We start from the raw sequence: 23655 nt of genomic DNA on the forward strand, positions 1-23655 counted from the left end.
AGTTTTAACTTGACCAACAGCGTTTGGATTTGCAGGATGACAAGAAGAATATAAACGTGGTTTTGGGTTGTTGGGTTTGTAGGACGTTGCTCTTTGGGCCCGCTCTGGCTTCATTTGCCATTTTGTACCAAAATATACAGAACATTATGTAGAAATTAGTCCGACTTTATATATGTTGTTAAAATATCAGATTTATGTACTTAGAAGAGGGACATTGCGCATTAATTAACAAATCTAACCCAAGAGTAATTTTCATAAACTTGTCTCTCAGCAGGTTGGTTGAAACAAAACTCATAAATAAGTCAAAATATATTTGAAGAACCCATGTAGGTGAGCACACAAGGCGTCAACATAATTACAGGACTGGCCCATAATGGCAGCGTTAGTGACTATAGAACATAATTGACTTATGTCCAGTATCTCATTGCACATATAGAACATATTGTTGTCATTTTATAGCTACATGTTACCATTTAGTCCTTTCTACGAATCGCATAAACTAGGCATCTGCCACTGCATGATTAATAAATATGGGAGTGGTCACGACAAAACCAGGAACAAGTCTCAATGGGGGCGTTTTGAGTTATTTACAGGTTCTGAAAGTTTTCTAATAATGTCAAACACACAGAAGAGAAAAAAAGATACTGATTGTTGGCAATCTGTAAGCAAAATTAGTGAGAACACAGTCCTAAAAATAGTAATAAAGTCCCAAGGCTGTTCATTTACAGTACTGTGCAATAATAATGAATTATGAGCCATAATCAAAATAAAATAAAATTTTTCTATAAGCAGATCAACGCACTAAGAAAAGTGCCTAGAAAATCATTTTAAATCGTCTGCTGTTGTAAAACGGATCAGTAGAGGATGGTTCTGTTCTGTTTCATACGTGAGAGTCGGGAACAAAACCACCAAAAACACGAAAGAGATGAATTAACCAGCGTCCAACAACGTAACTACAAAATTACATTGATGCATGAATATGATGGCACAAGAATTTTTACATGTTAAAAAAAGCAGAAAAAAAATGTAAACATTTTATTTGAAGTGTAGAAATAGAAAAATAGACGAGAAAAATGATTTTGTTTTTGTTGCGTTTCAAGTATTTTTTTTTCTGTCCTACATCCTCCTCTGATTTGAGAAGATAAATATGACTCCTCCTTCATTCTCGATTGCCACTGTCCCAAATTTTGAGTTGTACTCACTGCAAATATGGTCAATTTTAGGTGAGAAACCAGTTTTTGACTTGTGAAGTCCAACATACCTCTGCATAACTTGAATTCCATGTTCTCTTGTTTTTCTCATTCTGAGAACCAAAACTTAAACGACTCAAGATGTTGTGGGTCACTAATTACATGTTTGAAGACGCCTTGATTCGCTGAAGTAAAGGATAAATTTAAACAAATATCTCAGGTTAGCGATGCTATCGCGTTCTACTACTAATTTTCTTATAAATATTTATATATTTTGAGACTTTTCCCCACTAAGTATTTTTTCACAAAGTCGGTATATGTGTGTGTGTTGCAGTTTGTCCTCTGTTTGGGGATCTGTTTCCATACATAAATGAAACAGCAAAGCGCTTAAATGCGTCTCAAGTTGCGAGATTGAGAGGAAGCTAAGTGGCTAAAAGCTGAGCTAAACAAGGCTCAACGTGAGGTGTCCTCTTTCCCTCCTTTGTCACTTTCAACACTGCCCCTCAGTCGTACCTGATTAGGTAACACCGTGCATGCGTGCATTCACTCTGCATGCGAGTGTGTGTGTGCACACACTCTCGCATTCACCAGAACCATCCAAACCATCCGTGTAAGGAGGTGGGAAATCTCGGACTTGGTCATGTAGGTTAGTAGAAAACAAAACAACTGCAGTCATTTTAGGGTTAATAATGAGTAGTAATAATAATAATAATAATAATAATAATAATAATAAGACGCTCATCGTAGATTCTGCCAGACTCCTGCAGACGGTTGAGGGATTATTTTGGTTGATTAAGATGATCAATGAAAAAGTCAGTAAAGCTCCTTTATCTCATTAAAGAAGACCCCCACCGCCAGCCTCGGGGTTAAGACGGTCGCCGGCTAACTCCGACCGTCTTCAGATCCCCACAACATCTCCAACTCCACAAGTCATCCGACCCGGCACTCACCCTTCTTCTTGAAGACCGACAGCAGAGAGTGGATGCTCTTCCTCAAGTAGACCACCATGCCTGCCTACACCAGCGCCATGGCACGCTCAGAATCCTTGAATCCAAACGTGGCGGGAAATCTAGTGAGTGTGGGAAGTTTTTAAGTTCAATTCGGTTCCAGGGTGGAGATGCTCTGGCCTGTTCAGATTCTAGAAAATGAGACAGAAGTGCAGACTGCAGCGTGGCTCCTGTTCACCGTAGCGACTCGTGCAGAGTGTCTTGAGAGAGACAAGTGCACAATGAGATCAGCTCCCAGCCAAAGCTGCCCGTCCCAGCTGCCTTATCCTCTGGGTCTGATACCCTGTGCCCCTCCCCTCTCTGATGGTTCCCTTTGCCTCCCTCTCTCTCTCCTCTCTCTATTGTCAAGTGACAGCCCTTCCCCGCCGCCCCATTCCTCTCCATCCCCTCTCGCTTAAAACGACTGTCAAACTTTGGCTTTAGGGATTCAGCCGCCCCCACTTTTCCCTATCTAGACACACACGTGTGGGGTTGTGTGTATGCCAAGACTCTCCATCTCTCAGTTTAACTCATCCCATACGAATTGATTTGAACACATTTTAGAGCATAGAAGTACAAAAATGTGTTGCATTTTGTGTGTTATTTCTTAACTTTCAGTGTTGCGTGATCTAGATTTATCCCACCGTAAGTCCTGTAATTAAGAGACATGCCGTCCTGTTTGCTCCTGACGGAGGCCTTCAGCGAAGTGCATCTGTCTGACTCTGTCTCATTATGCAAGGGGCTACAGGGGCTTCCTTTTCGGGCAGAGGTTGTGTCCTCACAGTGAAGAGCCGAACAACTCTTAACTATAATACAGTGTTTTCTCCTCTTCTCCATCCCTCTCTCTCCTCTCATTTAGTTCCTGCCGGTCTGACATCCTTCCTTCCTCCTGTCTAACCCTGAGCGGAGCCGCATCGCCGACAGAGGTCCAGTTTGAGCTATAAATAGCCGCCACAGCCTCGGTTCCCCATCTGTAACGGCGCCGTCTGGGGATGAGCTTCTGTACGGCTGCTAATGTTCCCTGACAAAATGAATCGCAACTCCTTTTAACTTTTTCACTTTTCTGGTCGCACTGGAACCGCGAACTTTACTGGTTTACGTCAAGATTTTATGCGACAGACCAACACAAAGTCGCACATTGTGACGCGTTCAATCAAGGAGAATATTATAGAAAAGCACAGTTATATTAGGAACTTTATCACCAAGTGAAACACATTAAATGGATTTATGACACACAGATGGATGTTTTATAGCCTATATTTCCCACCCACAGTTAATGAAAACATGGCATTTGAAATTCAAATGTTACCTCAATCTATTTCTCAAAACAGAAATGTGGACTTAATAAAAAAAAATGTTTAGTACCTGCTTAAATTGTCAAAATTCTTTTACCTAGAGAAAATGTTCTCTAGCTGCTTTTAACCTGACAAATGAGACAAACCAGCATTTCTCTAAAGGCATCAGAGGTCAAATGAGTCCCAAATTGAACTTGTAAAATGCCATAATGCTATGTGTAATAGAGGACTAACGCGCACATCCCCACAGTAAAACATGGTAGTGGCAGCATTATGCTGCGGCAGGCGAGCTAGTGGGAGATTCGATGAGCTGGATGCAGAATAATCCTAGACTTGTTTGCTGGCGCCTGGCCTAGTCAAAGATCTGGTATCCCTAAAAAAGCTGAAGCTCTAACAAAAAATATTGAGTCAGAGGATCAGAAGACACATCCGTACCACACCTTTCAACTTTTTATCTGCAATAAAAAATTAAAAAAACTTTTACAGTTTTCCTTTGACTATGATCCTGACACAACACGCTGAAGTTTGTGATTCTAATGTTGACAAAGTGGGAAAAAGTTCAAGGAGTTTAAATCCTATTGCAAGGAAGTGATTCAAAATGTCAACTTTATTTAGAAAGCAGCTATTAACTTCACCAAAATGCTGTACAGCATCCATAAATCGACTTAAACAGGACATGTAGATTACAACATCAGGCTTGTTTAAATGCCAAAGCATTAAAATGAGCATCAAGAAGTGGTTTGAATCTCCAGACTACGGGCAGGTCTGATGTTGAAGGGTAGATGCTGCACAGACTCAGATCTTCTACAAAACAAAGGCTAATTCTCAGGAATGTTTCTGCGCTGGAGGAGAGACCCTTTTGATCCACTTGCTCTCTGATTGGATAAGAGTCACAGCGGGGGGGAGGGAGGGGGGTACAGCTGGCCGGCACCAGCTGGAAGACAGGATCTTGGTCCGTTCTCCAGACTCCAGGCGTTGGGACGTGTTGGGGATGCAAAGCTTCCCTCCTGGCCCCGGGGTCCGGCGATGGACCGGCAGACCCCGAATGAAAGCTGGGGGGGTTTTTGGTCTCTAGGTGGATCCTGAGCCTCAGAGCTTTGCCAGAAGATTAACTCCGTCACTAGCTTCACCAGTCCTCTTCCTCCTTACGCTCACACTCCTTCACACCTGATTTGATTCTCTCTTCTTTTTTTTCTTTTTTTTTGGCAAAAATAAATCCTCTTCCCCACTCTGTCGCTTTTTGAGGCAGTTTTTTGGGCAGGATTTCTAGTCCGACCGTGGTTACCCCCCCCTGTTGTTTACCAAGACCCTTTGTATCAATATTCATAAGAGGGCCAACTGAGACGCCATCTGCTCCTGGGGGAAGAGGGCAGAGAGAGGGGAGCCGCATGCATGCCTTTGATTCACTGCACAAAACCCACCATTCCCTCGCACAAGCCACCAAGACCACGTCGCCGCAGAGCAAGGCTCCCTATTGGCCAGATTTGGATGCTCACACCTTCCCGCCACTGTTAAATCAGCCAGGTGTGGAAGTTATTTTCAATCTTTCGTGTAAAGCAGGAACAAAAGGAAAAGCTGTAAATCATTTGTTTGGTTGGCCGATGGCGCAGTTAGGAGGACAATTACAGTTCAAACACCTAAAATGCACAAGCTTAAAACCCCATGAACGCTTAATTACAGAAACGCTTAAAGAAAATGACAAGCACCAGACTCGGGGTTTCTACTTCATTGATTTCCATCTCCAGGTATTTCCGTCAGCTGATAAGAAGCTAAATTTACGCCACTTCTTTGCACGTTTTGCAGAAAGAGTTACAGCAAGAAGGTCCTGAACCTTGGGGTCTTTCTCAACAGTCCATGAGGCCCGAATGACAAACTCAGTGCAGATTTTCAATTATTTTTCACTGCTCTCACTCTAGTATATGTCATATCTTTTGACCACAACAAGCACTTATTGCACTTTTGCCCAAGTCTTTGTATCTCTCATTACGTAGACCAAACTCTGAAAAGACTGACTCTTTAATTAACAGTTTTAACACAGCGAAGCAGCCCCGTTTCCAACGCAATTATGTGGTTCAAGTAAAGTGTTAAATAAGCAGAGCCCATATCAAAAGGAGTGATTGCGTCAGTGTGTTATTTATTTCTTTTTTCCTGAAGCGAACGGCATCAGGAGGGTTCATTTCACTCTCATTTCTAGGAAACGCCACGTGAAAGCCACATAAGTAACTCTGAGTTTTTATGGGCCGAACTAAACAATCGAGAATAGAGGTCGTCGCGATCCCCGCGACTGCAGTACGTCGAAACAGTTGGCATGGCAACTGAGAAAACAATAAATAGGCCAAGCCATTAAAAAGCGACAGCATTAATAATTAATTAACAGTAAACAGCCGAACTTTTGTTGTTTTTTTTTCTATTAAACTCTAGAAGATGAGTTTCAGAGCAGAAAACACCTCGTCTTTATGGGCTCCAGTTAAAACACAAACTGCGGTCCACCTCTCCTTCGACGAGGCGTCGTAGTTTCACGCGCTGCTACGGAGTGCTAAATCAGCTCGGGCCTCGCTTGAACCGCCGGTGTTCTATCAGATAGCCCTACGCTGTCAGGATAGCATACATGCAGTTAGTACGCATGCCCGCGCATGCGCATTAAGAAGTCCGACCGTCAGTGGAGTTGTCAGTTCAGCATACGCAACAAGTTATGACGAAAATAAGTCATTAAATTGTTTATAATATGATATTACATGATAACTAGATAGATAGACATGCGTTGTCGTGGTTTCAAAGTGTATTTAAAGCAGGTCTGGTTGCAGCTGCAGTCAACTACAACGTGTAAAACTCATTAATCTATTTAACCGCTAAATCAGGATGTCATACAGCTGTTCATAACAAAGTGTATGATGATCTACGTCATGATTTTATGTTGCTGATTAAATAAAATCATATGGTAATGACAGCATATACATGTCTGAGCAAAGCGTATGACTATCTGACAATGTATGCTGATCTGACAGAACACCGGTATGAGACTGCAAAAGCAGCAGGACATTTGATGAGGCTGTTTGCTGTGGATTCACATGACCAGTTTGTATTGATGATGAACAGAGAGCTGCCAAATGCGAAATACGAGTCCCAGAGGGCTGACGTTAGCGCGCGCAGACACACACACACACACACACACACACACACGCACACACACAGCTCTGGAAAATGTAATTCTTGACCACACGGGGTGTGTTAGTTCATGTCATGTCCTCGACTCACCCTCCTGTTTGCTGCTCCTGAGACAAAGAAAGGGTGGACTAAAAAGGGGTTTGTGATTTGTGTTTGTGATTGACAGTATCAAGCTATCAGTCAGGAAACTTTGTCGTGGCAAAGCAGAGCGCTCTCGCTTCATGGAGGTCCAATCAGGTTCGAGGTCAGTCTAAGACCAGTGGTACAATCTAATGACCAAGAGATTTTAGCTTAAAAATTGTCAACAAACATGTTCGTAGACTGGAATGTTTTGCGGGATCGGTGGACGCATTGACACCATTTCAGTTCTCATCGGATTCGGACTATGATGGATTCCAACATGGACGCCTTGTGTTTCACAGAGGCCACCAGTTTTTAGAGGTGGACACATTGGTCCCGTTGGGTCCCCTTGTTCTCTGCACAAAATGTCCCTAAAGAGTTAGGAAAACCAGGCATTGGTTAAAACTCTGAACTTGTAGCAGAATGCTAAAAGGACGTGGTTTCCTGGGACATTTTTAAACGACCTTCTCCATAACCTGGAGACACAGACGTCTGTCCTGTTTTAGTTCTCGTTGTATCTAACTGGTTTTGTTGAAAATGCTTGATATGTTTGTGTATTGCAGTATAATTTAACAATGCTACATCTCCTCAACGTGGCTAAGTGCTACTTAGTTCCTGTTTTAGCTCAAGCTATTGTAAACTTGAACATCTGCATGTCTTATGCTGAAGAAATGAAGCAGTTTTTAAATTCAAAGGTTTGGACTTACTGACAACAGTCAGACACTGTTTGTAGCATTTTGGCTAGCATGACGAAGCACAGACAGACAAGATGCAAAGGATTTGTCACTGCTGTTAAAACAACACAAATGGCTAACTGTAGTGACATTGAAGTTGGTGTCAGTTTCAGAGATCCCATTTACACTGAAGGATTTGCTTGCTTTACTGATTTTAGCATCAGTTGTGCTACTATAATGAGCATAACATATAGATAGGCTTTTCTTTTATTTTTAACCATATGTTTTAGCTTTTTGTGAATGGAAAATTGGTTTGATTTAAACAGCATTTCTCTTGTTAGACGTTACACCGGAAAGAATTACACCCAACTGCACTCATAAACCCTTTGAACCTAAACCAAACCAGAAAATGCGTATACAGTATGGTCAAGTTAAACATGGACTGAATAATTTAGCTCTGATTATATTCCTGAAGCAAAGGTTTCTGTGAGGTAATGTTTAAGGCCTTTACATGATTTATGAAGCTAAAATATCTTGTTCTTTAGACGCCATCTTTGGATATCACCTCCACGAGTTTGGACTTTGTTGATGGCAGCATATTGTATGTATGTGTTAAATATTTGGAAAAGAATACACTCAAGAAGAAACTTTCACATAAAGTTTCAACTTAACTATAATTGTTCTGAAACTAGATCAGTTCCCCAAATCACTCTGCCTTCTAATTACAGATAGAAATCTACGTAAAACGACTTCCTGCATCTGCTCTGGTCAGTTCAAATTGAGTAAATATAAAACCTGACAGTCAAACAATCTGACTCGTCGATCCGAGCCTCGTTTCTATTCGGTACTATTGATTTCAAATCTTTCCTCCTTACACTCTCTGCGCCCCACCCAGTGGAAACAAGAGCTTCAGGTGGTTTGCGCGTAGCAACAGTCGGTGTCGGCTGTGATTTATGCGCCGTCCTCCAGGTTCCCTTTACCTTCCTCACCTTGTTTCGATTCCGCTCCTCGGCCTCTCTGTGGTCCCTTAGCGCAAGTTTTGTGTGTTTTATTCTTCATCTTTGGCTGTTAACTCGGTGATGAATTGGCTCAATCTAACAACTCAGAGTTCTTTCGGGGCGCACTCTCTCTTCTTTTTACAGGCAGCATTTTCATCGCTGCGTTCTACCTGGAGAGGAGAGGAGCGCTGAGTTTAGCTCTCCTTCTCTTTGGTTAATATTAAACCTCTCGGAGCCAGAGACCTCATAACTCAACCCCGCAACAGCCACTGAATACAAATCAGGGGTGCAGCCATGAACGGAGTAAAAACACCCGTGTGTGTAGGTGTGTGTGTGTGTGTGTGTGTGTGTGTGTGTGTGTGTTTATTGCTGGTCACATTTTAACCCCGTCTTCCTTCGTTCTGGCAGCTTCAGAGTGAAATAAGGTCACAGTTAAGTTACTCTGAAACTTAATGACGAATTAATCGAACAGAGAGGACTAAGGAGGAAAAATGTAAACCCAAAACTGGTACTTCCTGTCATCTTCTTCTACGTCTTCGCCAGTGGTAACGTCCGGTTGTTGATCTTGTGAAAAGTGTGACATGAAAAAAGTGTTTCCATTGGAGTTTTGCGAAACACTATAAAAACACCTCATAGCACAAAAACTTGAGTTTTTTTTAAAAAACTCTCATTAGTTGTCATCCTTACCAGTTTAAGTGGACACCCATGTCTGGATGGGTTTCCTAATGCGCCGTACCGTCTCCATTTTTACGTGACAAAATGAGCAGAGCTCCTAGAGACGTTAAAAACTTGGAATATAACAACAGTTTTAAACATTAAGCTGTTTGTTCAAGACTGTTTTCTAAAAAACCTCTGCAGGTCTTTAAAGACGGAGATTAAATTACACATCGACCTCTTTTAGCATTTGGTTTCCCTGGAATTTGCTCAACGAGATTAAAGCGAGGCTTTTCTGACTTTTTATTTCTAAATATTTTGTAAACCATGTCTCCTTTTCACTCCAGTTATGTGCTGCTTTGCGTTGGCCAATCAAATAAAATCCTCGTAAAAATCAATCGGCACTTTTTATGGACAAGTCCAGCTTGGATTCTGTGGCGACAAACCTCATTTTGTTGGAATGTCCGAGTTTTTCTCGGTGGGGAGGAAACGACCAGAATCTCTTTCTGAAATCATTATTACGACTCATAAACAGATCTAGTTTTAGGGATGCAATAAAACTAAATGGTGAAGCTAGTTGTAATGCACCTTCAGGAGTATTAAAAGAATTTCTGTTACTGAGACCTAAATTAAGTGTAAATAAATTTAGCTATCTTTGTTTCATGCAGAGCTGCTTCTAAGCAGAAGAAGTAAATAATTTGGAGTCTTTCATCCTGACCCGAATCAATCTGAATCCCAAACAGAGGTGACTGTTTGCACCTCAGGTTCCCCCTGTGAGGGTGCCAAGCCGCGGAGCTAAACTTAGCTCCAGCTGCGCATAAAAATAGTGTCACTCTTTTTTTTTTTAATTATCCCTCTCTGGCTCTCCTCGTCATCTTCTGTCTCTCTCTCTGGTGGATAAGAGAATTGTGGGGATTTTTCCAGGGAAACGCGAGGCGCTCTTATCGCTTTTAGTCATTTCAACTAAAAAGCTTTTTGAGAGCAAAACTGAAAGCTCTGCAAACATAGTTACACACGACGATGAGTCAGAGCAGAGGCACAGTTCAGCCTGTGTTCGAGGCGGCCGTCCACAGACCCAAAAACAAGATAATAAATCTGTTTGGTTGCTAAGTGGTGCGTGGGAGTGAGCGCAGGAGTCCGCAGGGTGACCCTCGGAAAATTAGAGAATATTAGTGACGCAATATTGTCCAGAAAACCCCACCCTGACAGAAGACAGACAGCAGATTGTCCACTGGTGACGCAGGAACTGAAGCCAATCGATGCAGATTTTGACAAAACTCAATTCTCAGCAAAAATCATGGAGTATAACGCTCCTCAGATTATTTGAGAAGACGCAACATCTTTTCCACGAATAAGTCTGATTCCTCATGTGGAAATAGTTCATCTTCTCAAATGCATCAGTGTCCATAGTCCTACGATTATATTTGGCTAGAAGTCAAAGCTATTTTAAATGTACTTCAAAAGAGGAAACAGCAATATTTATCTATCGCTAGGAACGGGATTAGGTTAGTAAAAACCGATGCAAGCAGTTAGCATAGTAGCAAAAACTAACGGAAAGTTAGCATACCAAAAGGAACCAACAGAAAAAGTTAGCATATTACCAAAGAGCAACTGAAAACGTTAGCATATTAGCACCAAGTACCAGAAAATGTTAGCAAAGAGCAACTTAAAATGTTAGCATACTAGCACCAAGTACCAGAAAATGTTAGCATGTTAGCAAAGACCATCTGAAAACGTTAGCATATTACCACCAAGTACCAGAAAATGTTAGCATGTTAGCAAAGAGCATCTGAAAACGTTAGCATACTAGCACCAAGTACCAGAAAATGTTAGCATGTTACCAAAGAGTAACTGAAAATGTTAGCATACTAGCACCAAGTACCAGAAAATGTTAGCATGTTAGCAAAAAAATGTTAGTTTTTATCCTTTTTTAAATGAACAAAAATAGTTATCTTTTTAATAAAAATTGAAAAATATTGTAGCTTAAAAATAGAAATGGTGAGCATATTACTAAAAAGTAACTGAAATTTTAAGCATGTCAACACAGTAACAAAGTTTTTTTTGTTGTTGCAAAAACTACAATAGCTCGTTTTCAAAACCTAACAGTTGGCTTATTAGCAAAAAGCCAACAATTGAAACTGCAGCCACAGTCAACCATAAACCAATGTTAATTATTTAAATTGTATTACAGTTAAATTATGAGTATGAGCTTTGCTAAAATATTTCAAATGATGTCAGAAAACTGTAATGTTATTAATTAATAAATTGACTGATACCTGGAAAAAGCTCCTGTAGTGAGAACATGCTTTAATATGCATAAAGTGACCTAAATAATAAGCCTATTAGCAAAAAAATTCACAAATACTTAGTTTTGTCTAATAGTTACAAAATCCCTACTATGTGCCTGTAAACTCCAAGGTCAAATCGAACGTTTTGTTGTAGCTCATCTCTTTTCTTTAAGGAAAACAAACATTACCCACAACCTTCGTTTTAAACGATATTCTCTCATGTTCAAAGCTTCAGCTTCTTAGTGGGAAAGTCCAACATTTTACAGTGATGACCTTTAAATCTAGACACACTGTTGCTAATCCCACACTACTCTCACTTTGTTGCAAACACGACTAGTGCAGCTCAAGCTGGGAAACCGAGGTTGTTAAACCGTCTGACCTAATCCGCGAAATGTTGTTCATCTGCTCTGAAGAAAAGATATATCTTCTTAGGCTGAAAGATTTAGATAATAATAATGATTCCACTTCTGGTTTTAGGACATCTTAAAAAAACAACATTCAACTGCTTTATAAACGGTTAAAATAATGTACCCGAACTCTTGTTTCTCTAAATGGAAAAACAAAAAAATCTTTTGGTATGATAAATCCTCTGAAATATTTTCATTTCACATTCAGGGAAATGTGTTCATGGCTGCAGCTCCTCATGTTCCCAGCCTCCTTAACCTTTTTCTAAATTGCAATAATGACTCAAAGTCAAAATCTTATTCTTGAATGAAAGAAATGTCAGCTTATGAACCCAGTTTTCTCTATAAAAAAAAAAATCAATCAAGTCAATTCTTTGGTAATTTTTCATCGATTAAATAAACAGCTTAGCTAAGAGGGTGTCGGGAAAAATCACGCTTATATACAATTTTTTTGCTGACAAACCAGAGGAAATCTAAACATGAGAACTGGATACAGAAAAATGTGAGCATATTCAGGAGAAATGAAGAGGCCAAGTTTAAACTCCAGACCCAAACCATCTGCTGTGGGGTGGAAGTGATGAGCCTGACATGTTGTGTCGTCTGAATCACGCCAGACACATTAGACCTGAACAGACTGAGTCTGTTCAAAATATTTTCACATTGCAACACATGCAAGTGTCGCCGTAGCGGTGGAGACGGCGACAATACGCATGTGTCTGACTGCGAGAGACAGCGGAACAAGATAGCCCGTGTTGAACTGAGTGGCCAACAGAAGCGCCAAACTGCGAGGCTTCATTAACGCTGCTGGAAACAAATGCTTCCTCCTCTTCGCCCCCTGAAACCCCAACGCGCACGGCAAACAAATCTGAGGGATTTCGACAGAATCGGTCGGCCCAGGGCTGTAAATCCGTGTGAAAAGGCGACGGAGTAAATCAGCCTCCAAATGGAGGCAAACAACAAACAAGATTAAAAAAGTCAAAACCTTACAATATGTTTCAAGCCCAAGGTTTCTTGGCACCAGGAAAATTATATGAAAAATATTTGCTCCGGATTTTGTGGCAAACGGCATGAAACTTTAGGTCCCAAAAAGTTAACGGAGTTTATATACGGAAGGAAATGAAATACTTTAAATCAGAAATGAAACATGCTATAAACGTTACATAACTTTTATCTTCAGTCATTTATATGTCTGTTCACAGAGGCTTGTAATGAAAAATATAAGATAATTGGAGGTTTTGCTACATTTTTATCCAGTAGCAATATTTGACAGAATAGTCTATTTATTGATTTCAATAAATACAAAGACATCTACATGAACTTAAGTTGTCATGTTTGTTGTAGAATTATTTAAGTCTTTTATTTTTAGCACTCGTCTTTCCGGGAAAAAATGTTTCATCATATTTACAAAACAGAAAACAGGAAACCTTTAGTCCAATTTTGAGTCCTTATTTTCCATAACAGAACAGATTTATGTAGTTATGAATCTTTCAGGGTTTCCACATTTAAAAAGTTACTTGTATACTTTATGTTGTGCTTTTCTTACATAAGCCGGACAGGACATGCTAAATCACTCACTCGACAATGTAACGTAATAAAAGGCAGTTAATGCAGCTGAAGAGGATGAAGCGTATAAAAGCCAAACTGCATCAAATTCTGTTTAACTTCAAAGCCAGAGTGATGACCACTGACTGCATGGGGCTTTTTCAAAGTGTTTCAAAGCATGGATTGGCATTCAAATTAAATTATAAGGTAATACAGGAAGCCAGAGGCTGAGGCCTATTTCACAGCAATCCTTAGTTATTCTGTTCAGAGGAGTGAGCTCACTCCACTGTAACATGTTTACAATCTGAGCAGCAGCATGGAGTCCAGAGATAAAAGTGAGCTGTCACCGCTCGTCTGGATTCTTCCAGAAAAGCAGGAAGAAATATTCCCGTTCCTGAAAAATAAACCTGCGTAGAAACGCTTATCAAAATTGCAGCAAACATAAAAGTTATCTTCGCGTTATTTATTTATTTTTTTTTGGAAGCTAGGTCCTGTGAAATTTTTAGTAGTTTCGTTTTCTGATTACTGTAAATATGACACGTCAGTGATTTTGTAGAAGTCAGAGCAGTGGAAGGCTAACAGCTACCGAGCTAACAGCTAGCAGATACTCTGCTAACAGCTAAACAGACAAGAGCTTTAAGCTGATGTTAGTCACTTATAACAAAACATTTTTATTTCCTTGGGACATAACTCTGATTCAACAGATATTAAATGTCTGCACCTTCACAAGAGGAAAACTACTGTCATGTTTCCAAGCTGCGTCAAGCTAGTTGATGCTGCTGGTTGCACTCCGAGTCCACCTTAGAAACCATGGTACATGTTATTCCATATTTTCACAATGAATTCTCACAATTTTTTTTTGCTGATTGTCATGGTCCAAACGGCAAATGGAAAAACTAGATTGTATGTAAAAACTGGTAAATAACAGTGGGTTTAATCCCAAGCTAACATGCTAGGTTAGAGTGAAAAGAGGATTGAGATTACGATAATAATAAATCATTTCAAGGATTTTTCACCCCTTATAATTGCAAATGATCTGCACAGTTTAAGTGGAAAATAAACAAATTGGCAGCAATTATGAAGCTGTAGTCACTTTATTGCAATTTTTATATATGCAGCATGGCACTAAATATATCTATCCACTGAAGCAGGAAGAAAACACTGATTAAGAAATGAGTTCAGGGTCTAAATGTCAGCAAAACCCTTCATGTGATCAATCGACAGCTGTGTCAATGCATGTCTACAATTATTTCAGTCCAGAGTTTTGAAAACAAAGGTTATGTGATGCGTACAGGTAAAGTTCTGCTGGGAAACTAAGTCCAGAAACTCACAGGAATGCTACTTTCACACCTACATCCTAAACCTAAACATTGCACCTAAGCTACAACTCTCCTACAAAACCATGTCTCCTGAGATGCTTTATTATTCTACACTGCAGGGAATTATTTTTCACTGACAAGCAGACAGATGGTGAGCAACTATGCAAAGCGTGTTACTGCTGTAATTCCAACAAATAGATTTTCATTGATTAAGAAAGTTATCAATGATTTTTCCACTCACCATTTTGAAATAAGATGTCAATACAAACAGAAATACACATATTTTTTTAAAATGTGGTACTCTGTTTACAATGTTGTGCAATTTCTCTCATTTCTGATGATAAATACTTTTTTGGTTGAATGAGAATAATTTTACATTTAAATCTACAAAATTGACTACAGCAAAACATCTGCAAAATTATATTTGAGGCATTTCTGTAAAAGTTTCATTATTCTCTACTGACGACTCGCCAGACAATGGGCTTGCCCTGCCTGTGCTCTCTCAACTCAGCCATGACCTATGCTGAACAACTTTGCAATGCAAAGGCAGCCGGAGGATTTGGCTCAATCGTTATGCCTCCGTCTTTCAGCCACTGCATCAAATTATTGTTATAACCACCTGTTGGTGCGTCTGAATGACATCGATAGTTATATATCGTACATTACCTGACGATGCACATCTAAAGACACACGACTAACATCCATTAGAGAATATAAATCTGGTATATGCCATCCAGTGGAGTCACCTGATGTGACATTGAGAACAGAACACCAACCAAAATTGTACATTAGTCAAAATGTCAAAAACACACAAAGCAATGATGGTCAGTAGGGAAGACTACTGACTGAGATGCTTCTGTGGATCCAAGTCCATAAGAGTTAAATGAGGAGCATGAGCTCAACACAGCTTACTAGTGTTGGAAGATAAGATCGTGGAAGGGGTGGGAGGACAAGACAAGAAGAGATGAAAAGTCATCCTCTCCTTATTTTACTGCGTGTTGCCTAAGCTGTTCTGTGGGGAGTCCCTGACTTTGACAGTGACACACATTGAATGGGATCTTCAAAGGGAGGACCACGAAGGGAGTGCAGAGCGTCTTAGCCACGCTCGCAGATATCAAAAGGCTCAGGCGAGCTTTCCCCAGCAAGGAAAATGAAATGTGGGATATCACCCCTTCCGTGCAAGGCAGCTGAAATTAAAATGGCGGGGACGTCAACAGGCGGCTTTATTCCCGAATTAGACATAAGACTATACGCATTATTTTCTCGTCTTCCCTCGCCGTTGTAATCTCTGCTCTTGTTTCCATCCTCCCTCCCTAATTCTGTCAACAGCTTTTCGCTTCCTTTTGAATGAGCCCAAGTCTTGGTGCGCTCGCATCCAAATATCTCACCTTTCAAACGCTGGGAGATAAGCCCGTTAGGCAGCGATCGAAGGTCAAGGAGATGGCGTCACTGAGCGAGGCGGGAGGAGGGAAGTGGGAAGGGAGAGAAAAGCCAGAGAAGGGATGGTATTTCAAGGATAGCCAGTGATAATTCAGCATCGCAGTAGTGCCGTTTTATTAGACAGCTTGTTTGCAAAGAGAAAAAGAGTGACATCTAAAGGACCTTGTGCAGAGTGGATGGGAAATTGATTTGAAACAGCTGCATTGTGTGGTTACAAAAAGGTGTCAGTCCAGTTGCTTGAAGATGGGAAGTAACATAACACATTCCAGGAAATAAATGTTCGAGTTAATCTTTCCATACAACAATGAGACGCTATGCGGTCCTTCAGTTTTCATTACCAACAAAATTGAGAAAGCTACACTTCCTTATGCTTTATTCTTGGAACTTGGAGTTTCCAAATGGCTGCCAACCTCAGATCAAAAGTAGGAAGTTAATTTTTTTTCCCCCCATGCTTTTCCATGTTTGGGGAAACTGTGAGTCTGTGTCTTGAATGGTTGCTCACGCATAAGGATGGAATGAGGGGAATGCATTCACTCCACATGTTTCTGTGTGAACCGTAAGTGAAAGAGGAAGTGAACACAGTGGAACAAGAGGTGATAATCACATACATATCCACAGACATTAACCTCTCTGGGGGACATCGTTAATGTGTTTCTGGGCCCAAGGACACATTGTCTGACTTGCAGAAAGAACCGTACACGTGCTTTGCCTGGTGATGACCATAGTAGGTTTGCGTGGAGAGTAGCTGATTCATTGTCTTTCTACAATCAACTGGTTTGGGTACCTTTCCAGCTAATGGACATTTTCCACATTTTACATAAATTCTCACTAATTTGTTACACTTTGACCTTTTAAAAGGTGTTAAAATTCAGGCTTTGGTTTGCAGTGACGTGCGTGTTGAGTTTTGGATGTTCTTCAGCCGTTTGATTGTTGCCCTTTCAATTCCAATATGAGGCAGTCATTTAAATCCATATCGGCTGTGGGCATCAAGGGCAGTAAGAGTTCATGCAAATTGTCAAAAATATTATCAGCTAGCGGAGTGGGAATTCGGTAGACCCATATGTCCAGGTAGTAATCTTAACCGTGGAACGCTCTTGAGTCTTACAGTCTTGCTGATAGGTGGTGACTTTGCATGGTCAGGGTTCACTCACAGTGGGGAAAGTGTGAAAGGTTAAGTCAGCTGAAATCAGAACAAACTGTTAGACATTTGCTTTTTGTTCAGTGAAACCTCAATTAAATAACCTCTAAAGTTTCTCAAGGACTCGTCATAATAGCAGCCTCCGGAATACGGCAACACTCCAAATACTCCAAATATTACAATCCACTGTGATTTTGATGCAGCACATGCTGAGAGGACAACAGCATTTCTATCGTTAGGTGTGATTTTTGAAGGATGCAGTAAAAACCCTGACAACCCTAAATAAAACAATGTCCACTGCCTTCAAAGTGAGAAGCGAGAAATGGAAATCTACTTCTGAGAAACTGGTTACGTCAGCAGAACCTGAGTGCAAAAACAATTCACATCCACCGAGCATTATCTCAAAATCTTTGCATGCCTGTCAATGTGCGATTGTGTTGAACCAGTTCGTCAGGTGGTGTTTTTTTTTTTCTTATTTTGTCGCTTTGGGAACAATTAACAGAGACAAGGATCAGTTTTCCATAGCAGGTACAGCATTCCACACAGTCAGGGGAAAAAGAGATTTCCACTATTTGCACTGAGATTGAGTCCAGCAGACTGTGTTAGCACCAGGAAGGAAGAGGATGTGGTCGGACTCGGTCTGCAAAATGCTCCACTAGTTATTTGTCAGCAAGAAGTCCAAACCAGTGGACCAAAAAACAAGGAATGAGGAGGAAAGGAAAAAAATCCACTTTTGCTAACACACACATTCTTTTGTACGCCTGTGCAATAAGCAGGAATGCTTGAAGCTGACTAAGATAGAGTCAGCATGGGGATAAAGTCACCAAAAAGAGCTTACAGAAGGCTTCATATGACCATACAAACACGACAAACTACATAAGATGACTTCACTCTCATCTCATTTTTTTAAAGCTGTTTTTTTAATACTAACACCTTTCTTCTTTCTTTCTGCTGTCCTCCTACCTGGAGTCTGTCTGTCCACACGTCCCGGCAGACGAAAGCTTGCAGCTTTTTGCCGCTTGGGACTCGGGGTCACCGACGGAGAACCCTCTTCGGTCGACCCGCTCTTCTTCTTCTTCTTCTTCTGGATGCTGTTCCCCATACTGGGGCTGTTCCTAAAGTGCGTCTACAGCATCTTGACTCCTTGATAACTTTACATCCACGTTCACCAGCTTGAGTGGAAGTCGGCAAGGCATTCCCGAATCCCGCCGGTCAAACCGTTCCTGATGATTCCACCTTTCCAAACACACCGGGCTGTTGACTGTTTGAGCTACAGACCTACTGACACCATTCCTACAAGAGCTCTTATTAAACATGCAAATCCAGAAAAGAAAGAGGAAGAAACACACACACACACACGCAAACGCATTCAAATTAGTCGAGCGTCTTCGAGCTGACACCCAGCTGCTCGTGTGCATCCAGCCGCTGACGGAATGGCAACATCCAATGCTGAGACGCACAAGTGTGTTACACGCGCGCGTATGTGTGTGTGTGTGTGTGTGTGCCACTCCCACTCCTCCTCAGCCTCTCTGCACTCTCAAACCGCGCTTTCACACATCCGAGCACTCTCTCACGCTGAGCTCCATCGTACGGATCATTCAATAATTCACACGCTCCTCTTCTTCCCACCGTCTCGGTGTGAGAGGAGATCGGTTGTTTGTGCTGCAAAACATTACAAGCGCAGCTGGCAGGTCATGTCCACATAACTTGGAGGAACCCAGTTTCCTCCGTGTGTGTCTCTCTCTCACACACACGCAGAAGGTGAACCGGCGGGAAGAGAGCGGCACATCAAACGTGCTTGTCTGATGGAAAAGTGAGACCCGTAAACAGCCATGACTTGCTTAATAATGCGCTGTGATTTTTCTGAACGTACACATGCAGACTCTGGTTGAGGAAAAGTAGGCCAGAGAGCCGGTTCCACTGATCAAAGCTGGCTTTGAGATGAGAGTATTCCAGCTACGCTTGGAGAAAATACAGACACGGAGCCAGATAGGGCACGCGAAAAAGATAATGGGGAATCTTAGACCCTAAGGTTGTTTTTCTTTTGTTGTTTTTTTAAAAAGAGACCCACCAACACATCAGTCTCTTTTGTTTTTTAAAGCAAAACGCCTTCTGTGGCTTTCAGAAACGTTCAACCCATTTGGACCTTCTCGCATTTGTTAAGTTGGGACTATGGATGGAAGTCCCAACTTCACCTAAATTAGCATTTTACTAAATCCGACATATTTACGACAACATTGTGCGTTCATTGATGTGAACAATATGTCCCATTAAATAAAACCGATATTGTTAACAACCACTTTATATAAAATGGATTTTGTGGCATTTTATCCCATATACCAATGAACATAGTCGATGTTGGTAAACAGAAAAGGAAATTAGGTGTGACTTTTGGAAAATAATAATTTTTGTTTCTAATTGCCAGAGATTGTAAATTAATCCAGGATCAGTTTGTCGTTACAACAAAAAGCTTTCAGGTTATGCAAAACTCGCTACAGCTTAAGTTTCTTGTTAATATCTGTTTGTAATGAGAAATTTTCTCGTCTTAACAAGACATAACCATACAGTTCTCTTACATTGTGACTTATTAAAAAGGCATAAAGGTTCTCCCTCAGATTCTGCTTCTTCTCGCCTTCTTTCTTGGAGACGAAACCCAAAAATCCCAAGAGGTGTTTCTGTTTTAGTGCTACTGCCTTTCTTATTTAAGAGAGAAGATACTTTGGTTTTATTGAGATGTAAATGTTTTAAGATGTCCGTGGATGCAAGTGTCAACTTTGACTGGGTGCTCTGTCCATCTGTCCATACAAGGTTTTAATAGGATTATTCAAACATCTAAGAACAGGAAAAAAAAAAGGTACTTTACTTTGAAGGGGAAGCATTATGTGTTTTCAGAGCACAATCAAGAAACTATTGTAATACATAAAAGAAATTTGACTTTGTAATTTACTGCCTTGAAATTGGGCCTCCGTCTCTTTAAGACCTGCTCTTTCCAATACAGGAAGTGAATACAACATTGCTCCTCTGTTAACTTAACAATGTTTTTACCAGTGCTGCAGCAGATGCACAGTTCCACCAGGTGGTTGCTAATTGCTGCTGCCTAGTCTGAAGGAGCCGATTGGGGGAGTCGCTCTGTGAGGCGGAAGTTTGGAAACTGCAGCTATGAGGAGGAGGAGCTGTGTCTTGAAGGCGGAGCTAGGCCCACCGAGGTGTTTTACACAGCTAAGTGATTGCCGCAGGAGACTTTAGGATTTCTCAAACATGCATGAAAGAATCAAGGCAAAACTCCAGGCATGTTTTTGATGAATAATATTATAACATGATGTAGATCTCAATTTTACATAATACTGATCCTTGAAACTACTTTGTAGTTTTTGATATTCAGACAATCCAGTGAACAAGATGTAGTTGAACACGCCAAAAAAAGCAAAACATCAAAAAGGTTAGATGGTTAAGAGGCGCCACAAATGCAAATATAGCAGTTCCTGTAATTCACAGATATTTGGACATTCTTGCAGCCGTTGCTGCCACTCCGTCGCCATGACCTTAATTCTGGAGTTTCTGAATCGATACCGTTCGCCCAGAATCACGTCGGAGAGAAACGCGAGGAAGGGCGAAGACGACACGCGCACCGTTCCGGTCGGAAGTCGCCGCTAACCTCCATGTGTAACGGGAGATTTCTCACAGGAGCCGAACGGGAGCGGAGGCAGGGCGAGAAAATGAAGCCGTGCACTCATCAAAGTGGACGCCATGTTCGTGTTTTTCTCCCAGACCTCTCTGATGTGCTGAGAACAGCCAGAGGAGATGAAATAAAAAGCTGATTAGCAGTGATGGCGGACAGGGTTGTTCACTGAAAAACTGACGTGTCAGATTCACATAAAAAAAAACCCTCACACAATTTGCACTAACGTTATTTTAAGTAAATTCAAACACCATGAATGCAAGTGCATTTTTTTATCATCTATATTTTGTAAATTATGCTAAGCAGAAAGCTAAATAGGTTTGAATAAATTAGGTAAGTTTTACTTTTTGTTACATGTACTTAGTAAAAAAAGTAAAATGGATATATTTTTCTTCACAAAAGGTTGATTACATGAAAAAGGTAACTAACTTCACCTTTTTGTAACTTAAATTTACTTATTCGTATTCAAAGATCGGTAAATCTTACTGACTTTGAAATAAATAATACCAGGTGATACAACTATGACAAATCACTTTCCAAACACGTCAGAATATTCAACCCTTGTGTTTACAAATGGGGTCCAACCGACCCCACACAGGTAAAACTTGTATCATTTGCCACAGTCCTCTACGTTTGCCTTTGTCCTCGCACGCACAAGGGTTAAGCAACAATGACAAAGAACTACTTAATATATTTAATTACCATTAAAAGTTTGTTTAGTCAGCGTAGGGCAAAGATAAATTTCCAGTGCCTTGTTTTTCTGGTATCGATTGTTAATCCGAGGAGCAGGAAGAGTTTTTCTGTCGGTGAAATATGACTGCTTAGAGAGAAAGAGGGGAATGTATCTGTGTCGGACGTTACTCAGCGTTGGTGTCGGGCTGTAAAATGATCTGCTATCATGCGGCCTCTTAATGCAGCCCCAGCAGAACCGCGCCCAGTACATTTGTGCTGGTAGAGTACTGTCTCACAGAGAGCGCACTTAGATACCCTGAGCTGCAAAACGCCATGCAAAACACGCACCAGATCCATTTCAATGGGAAAACCATCAAAGTCTGTGACACGTGTCACCATTCGACAGGTGTAAGAAACTCGCAGGTGAACAACAGTGTGTGTGTGTGTGTGTGTGTGTGTGTGTGTGTGTGTGTGTGTGTGTGTGGACACATTAAAGGAGTCTGGTGTAGAGACACGTTGCTGTCGGGGAAAGTGGTTGTCAGGGTTACTGTCAGAAGCGTGAAAAGACGTGAATGCTGCTCTGAATGCCCCCGTTTGCATCTGTCTGTTTCTGCGTCTTTCCAATGCCGTCGACGTAAACGGCGTGGGAAGACTTATTGAAAGAAGAAGCAATCATCTTTCTATCCATCGTTTTGTTACCTTTGCAAAATTTGACCTTGATTTGTGTCTTTACAGACGAGTTCTGAAAATCAACAAGTCAACTCAGTACTCCCATCTAGTGGCCAAGCGCTGCCATCGCCATAACAGTTCAGGTTGCTGTTCAACCAGAAAGGGAGTGGAATATTTTTGATTCATTAACAGATTAAAAGAAATATGTGGATTTTACATTTTCTTCATGCAACAACCACAACCTTTAGTGCAATTAGGATGTTATGTAATGAAGGATAACAGCAAACATGTTGTGCTCTGTTTAACCTTTTGAATGGCAATTTCTCACTTTATTTTAGTGGATGCGTACTTGGCAACAAAAAGTATAGATTTTTGTCTGATTGGTGATGTTTTTATTTTTTCCTCCCAGTACAAAATCATTTATTGTTTATTTATTTTATTACTCCCCAGATTACAAAATATTCTTGCCTTCCTCTAAATCCAAATAAATATATAAACCTGACAGTAGTGGGGATAATTCCTTTGTGTTACATTCATTAATAAAACTGCTTCTGATGCAGAATCCTGAAAGTTTTTGTATGGATGAAAAATAGCTTACACATTTTCTTTGGTATCTCGTAGGAAAGAAGGTTTCAAAGAAGAAAGTTGTGGCATTTTTCTGTATGTTTTAAGTGGTTTCCTAACTTCTAGTCCTTCGAAGCAGCAGTGCAAATCTCCACGTTGCGTCTGGGTTTACCGCCTAAGCTGGGCTCGAACATGAAGATGTGAATATAAGGTATCACTTAATCCCCTCGACATGCTGCAGCACAAACAGGCGACTGGTGCCGGTGTTGACGAAAACATCGGTCTAATCTCAACACAGAGCATTTTTGGTAAACCTCAAAGAGGGATGAAATCCAAAAGGCTAATCTCCAGCAGCAGAGAGAATTAGCCACCCAGTCGAAGCTTCTGCAAGCGTGCCATTTATGCACACCCTCCAAGGTGTGCACTTCAAACACACACGCACTACCACCGTGAGCCCAGCAGGGGGCAAAGGGAGGCACCGAGACAAATCACTGCTGCTAAATTTGCTGCCAGTCGTAGATGTTGTGATAATTCCCGTAAGGTGCCCTGAGCCGCATAAGATAAACATCAGAGTTTGCGTTTGTGAAGACACAAAAGACCCAGAGAAGCAGAAGATTAAGCAGCACTTCTTTGGGTTCTGACATGCAGAAATCATCAGAGGATTTACAATTACTTTGCTAAAGACTGACTAAACTCCCAGGTTGTTCTGTCATTGTGTCGTCTATCCTATCCATACAGAGAAACCCAGTGGGAAGGAATAAGCAGAGTTCAACAGGTGTATTTGTTAATCCGTGTTACATAAGAAGAGCCACACGCACACACACACACACACACACACACACACACACACACACACAC

At 41.0% G+C, this 23655-nt stretch overlaps 1 protein-coding gene across 9 annotated transcripts in view; it reads right to left on the minus strand.

Annotated features, from left to right (window-relative positions):
- The window catches only part of nhsl3 (NHS like 3), a 47529-nt gene that overhangs the window by 10003 nt on the left and 13871 nt on the right, over nt 1-23655 (minus strand). For 2 of the 9 annotated variants that reach the window (XM_016675159.1, XM_016675158.1), the window contains exon 1: nt 18177-18672. The exons of 5 other annotated variants lie outside the window; for them this stretch is intronic. In XM_016675159.1, coding sequence (XP_016530645.1) covers nt 18177-18315 — 139 coding nt within the window. In that variant the 5' untranslated portion in view covers nt 18316-18672. Of the gene's footprint in view, nt 1-2140; nt 2452-18176; nt 18673-23655 lie in introns of those variants that run through there. 2 more of the 9 variants (XM_016675163.1, XM_016675162.1) reach the window with 1 other exon arrangement.

The sequence above is a fragment of the Poecilia formosa genome, unplaced genomic scaffold (genome assembly GCF_000485575.1).
Source record: "Poecilia formosa unplaced genomic scaffold, Poecilia_formosa-5.1.2 Scaffold107, whole genome shotgun sequence".
Lineage (NCBI taxonomy): Eukaryota > Metazoa > Chordata > Actinopteri > Cyprinodontiformes > Poeciliidae > Poecilia > Poecilia formosa.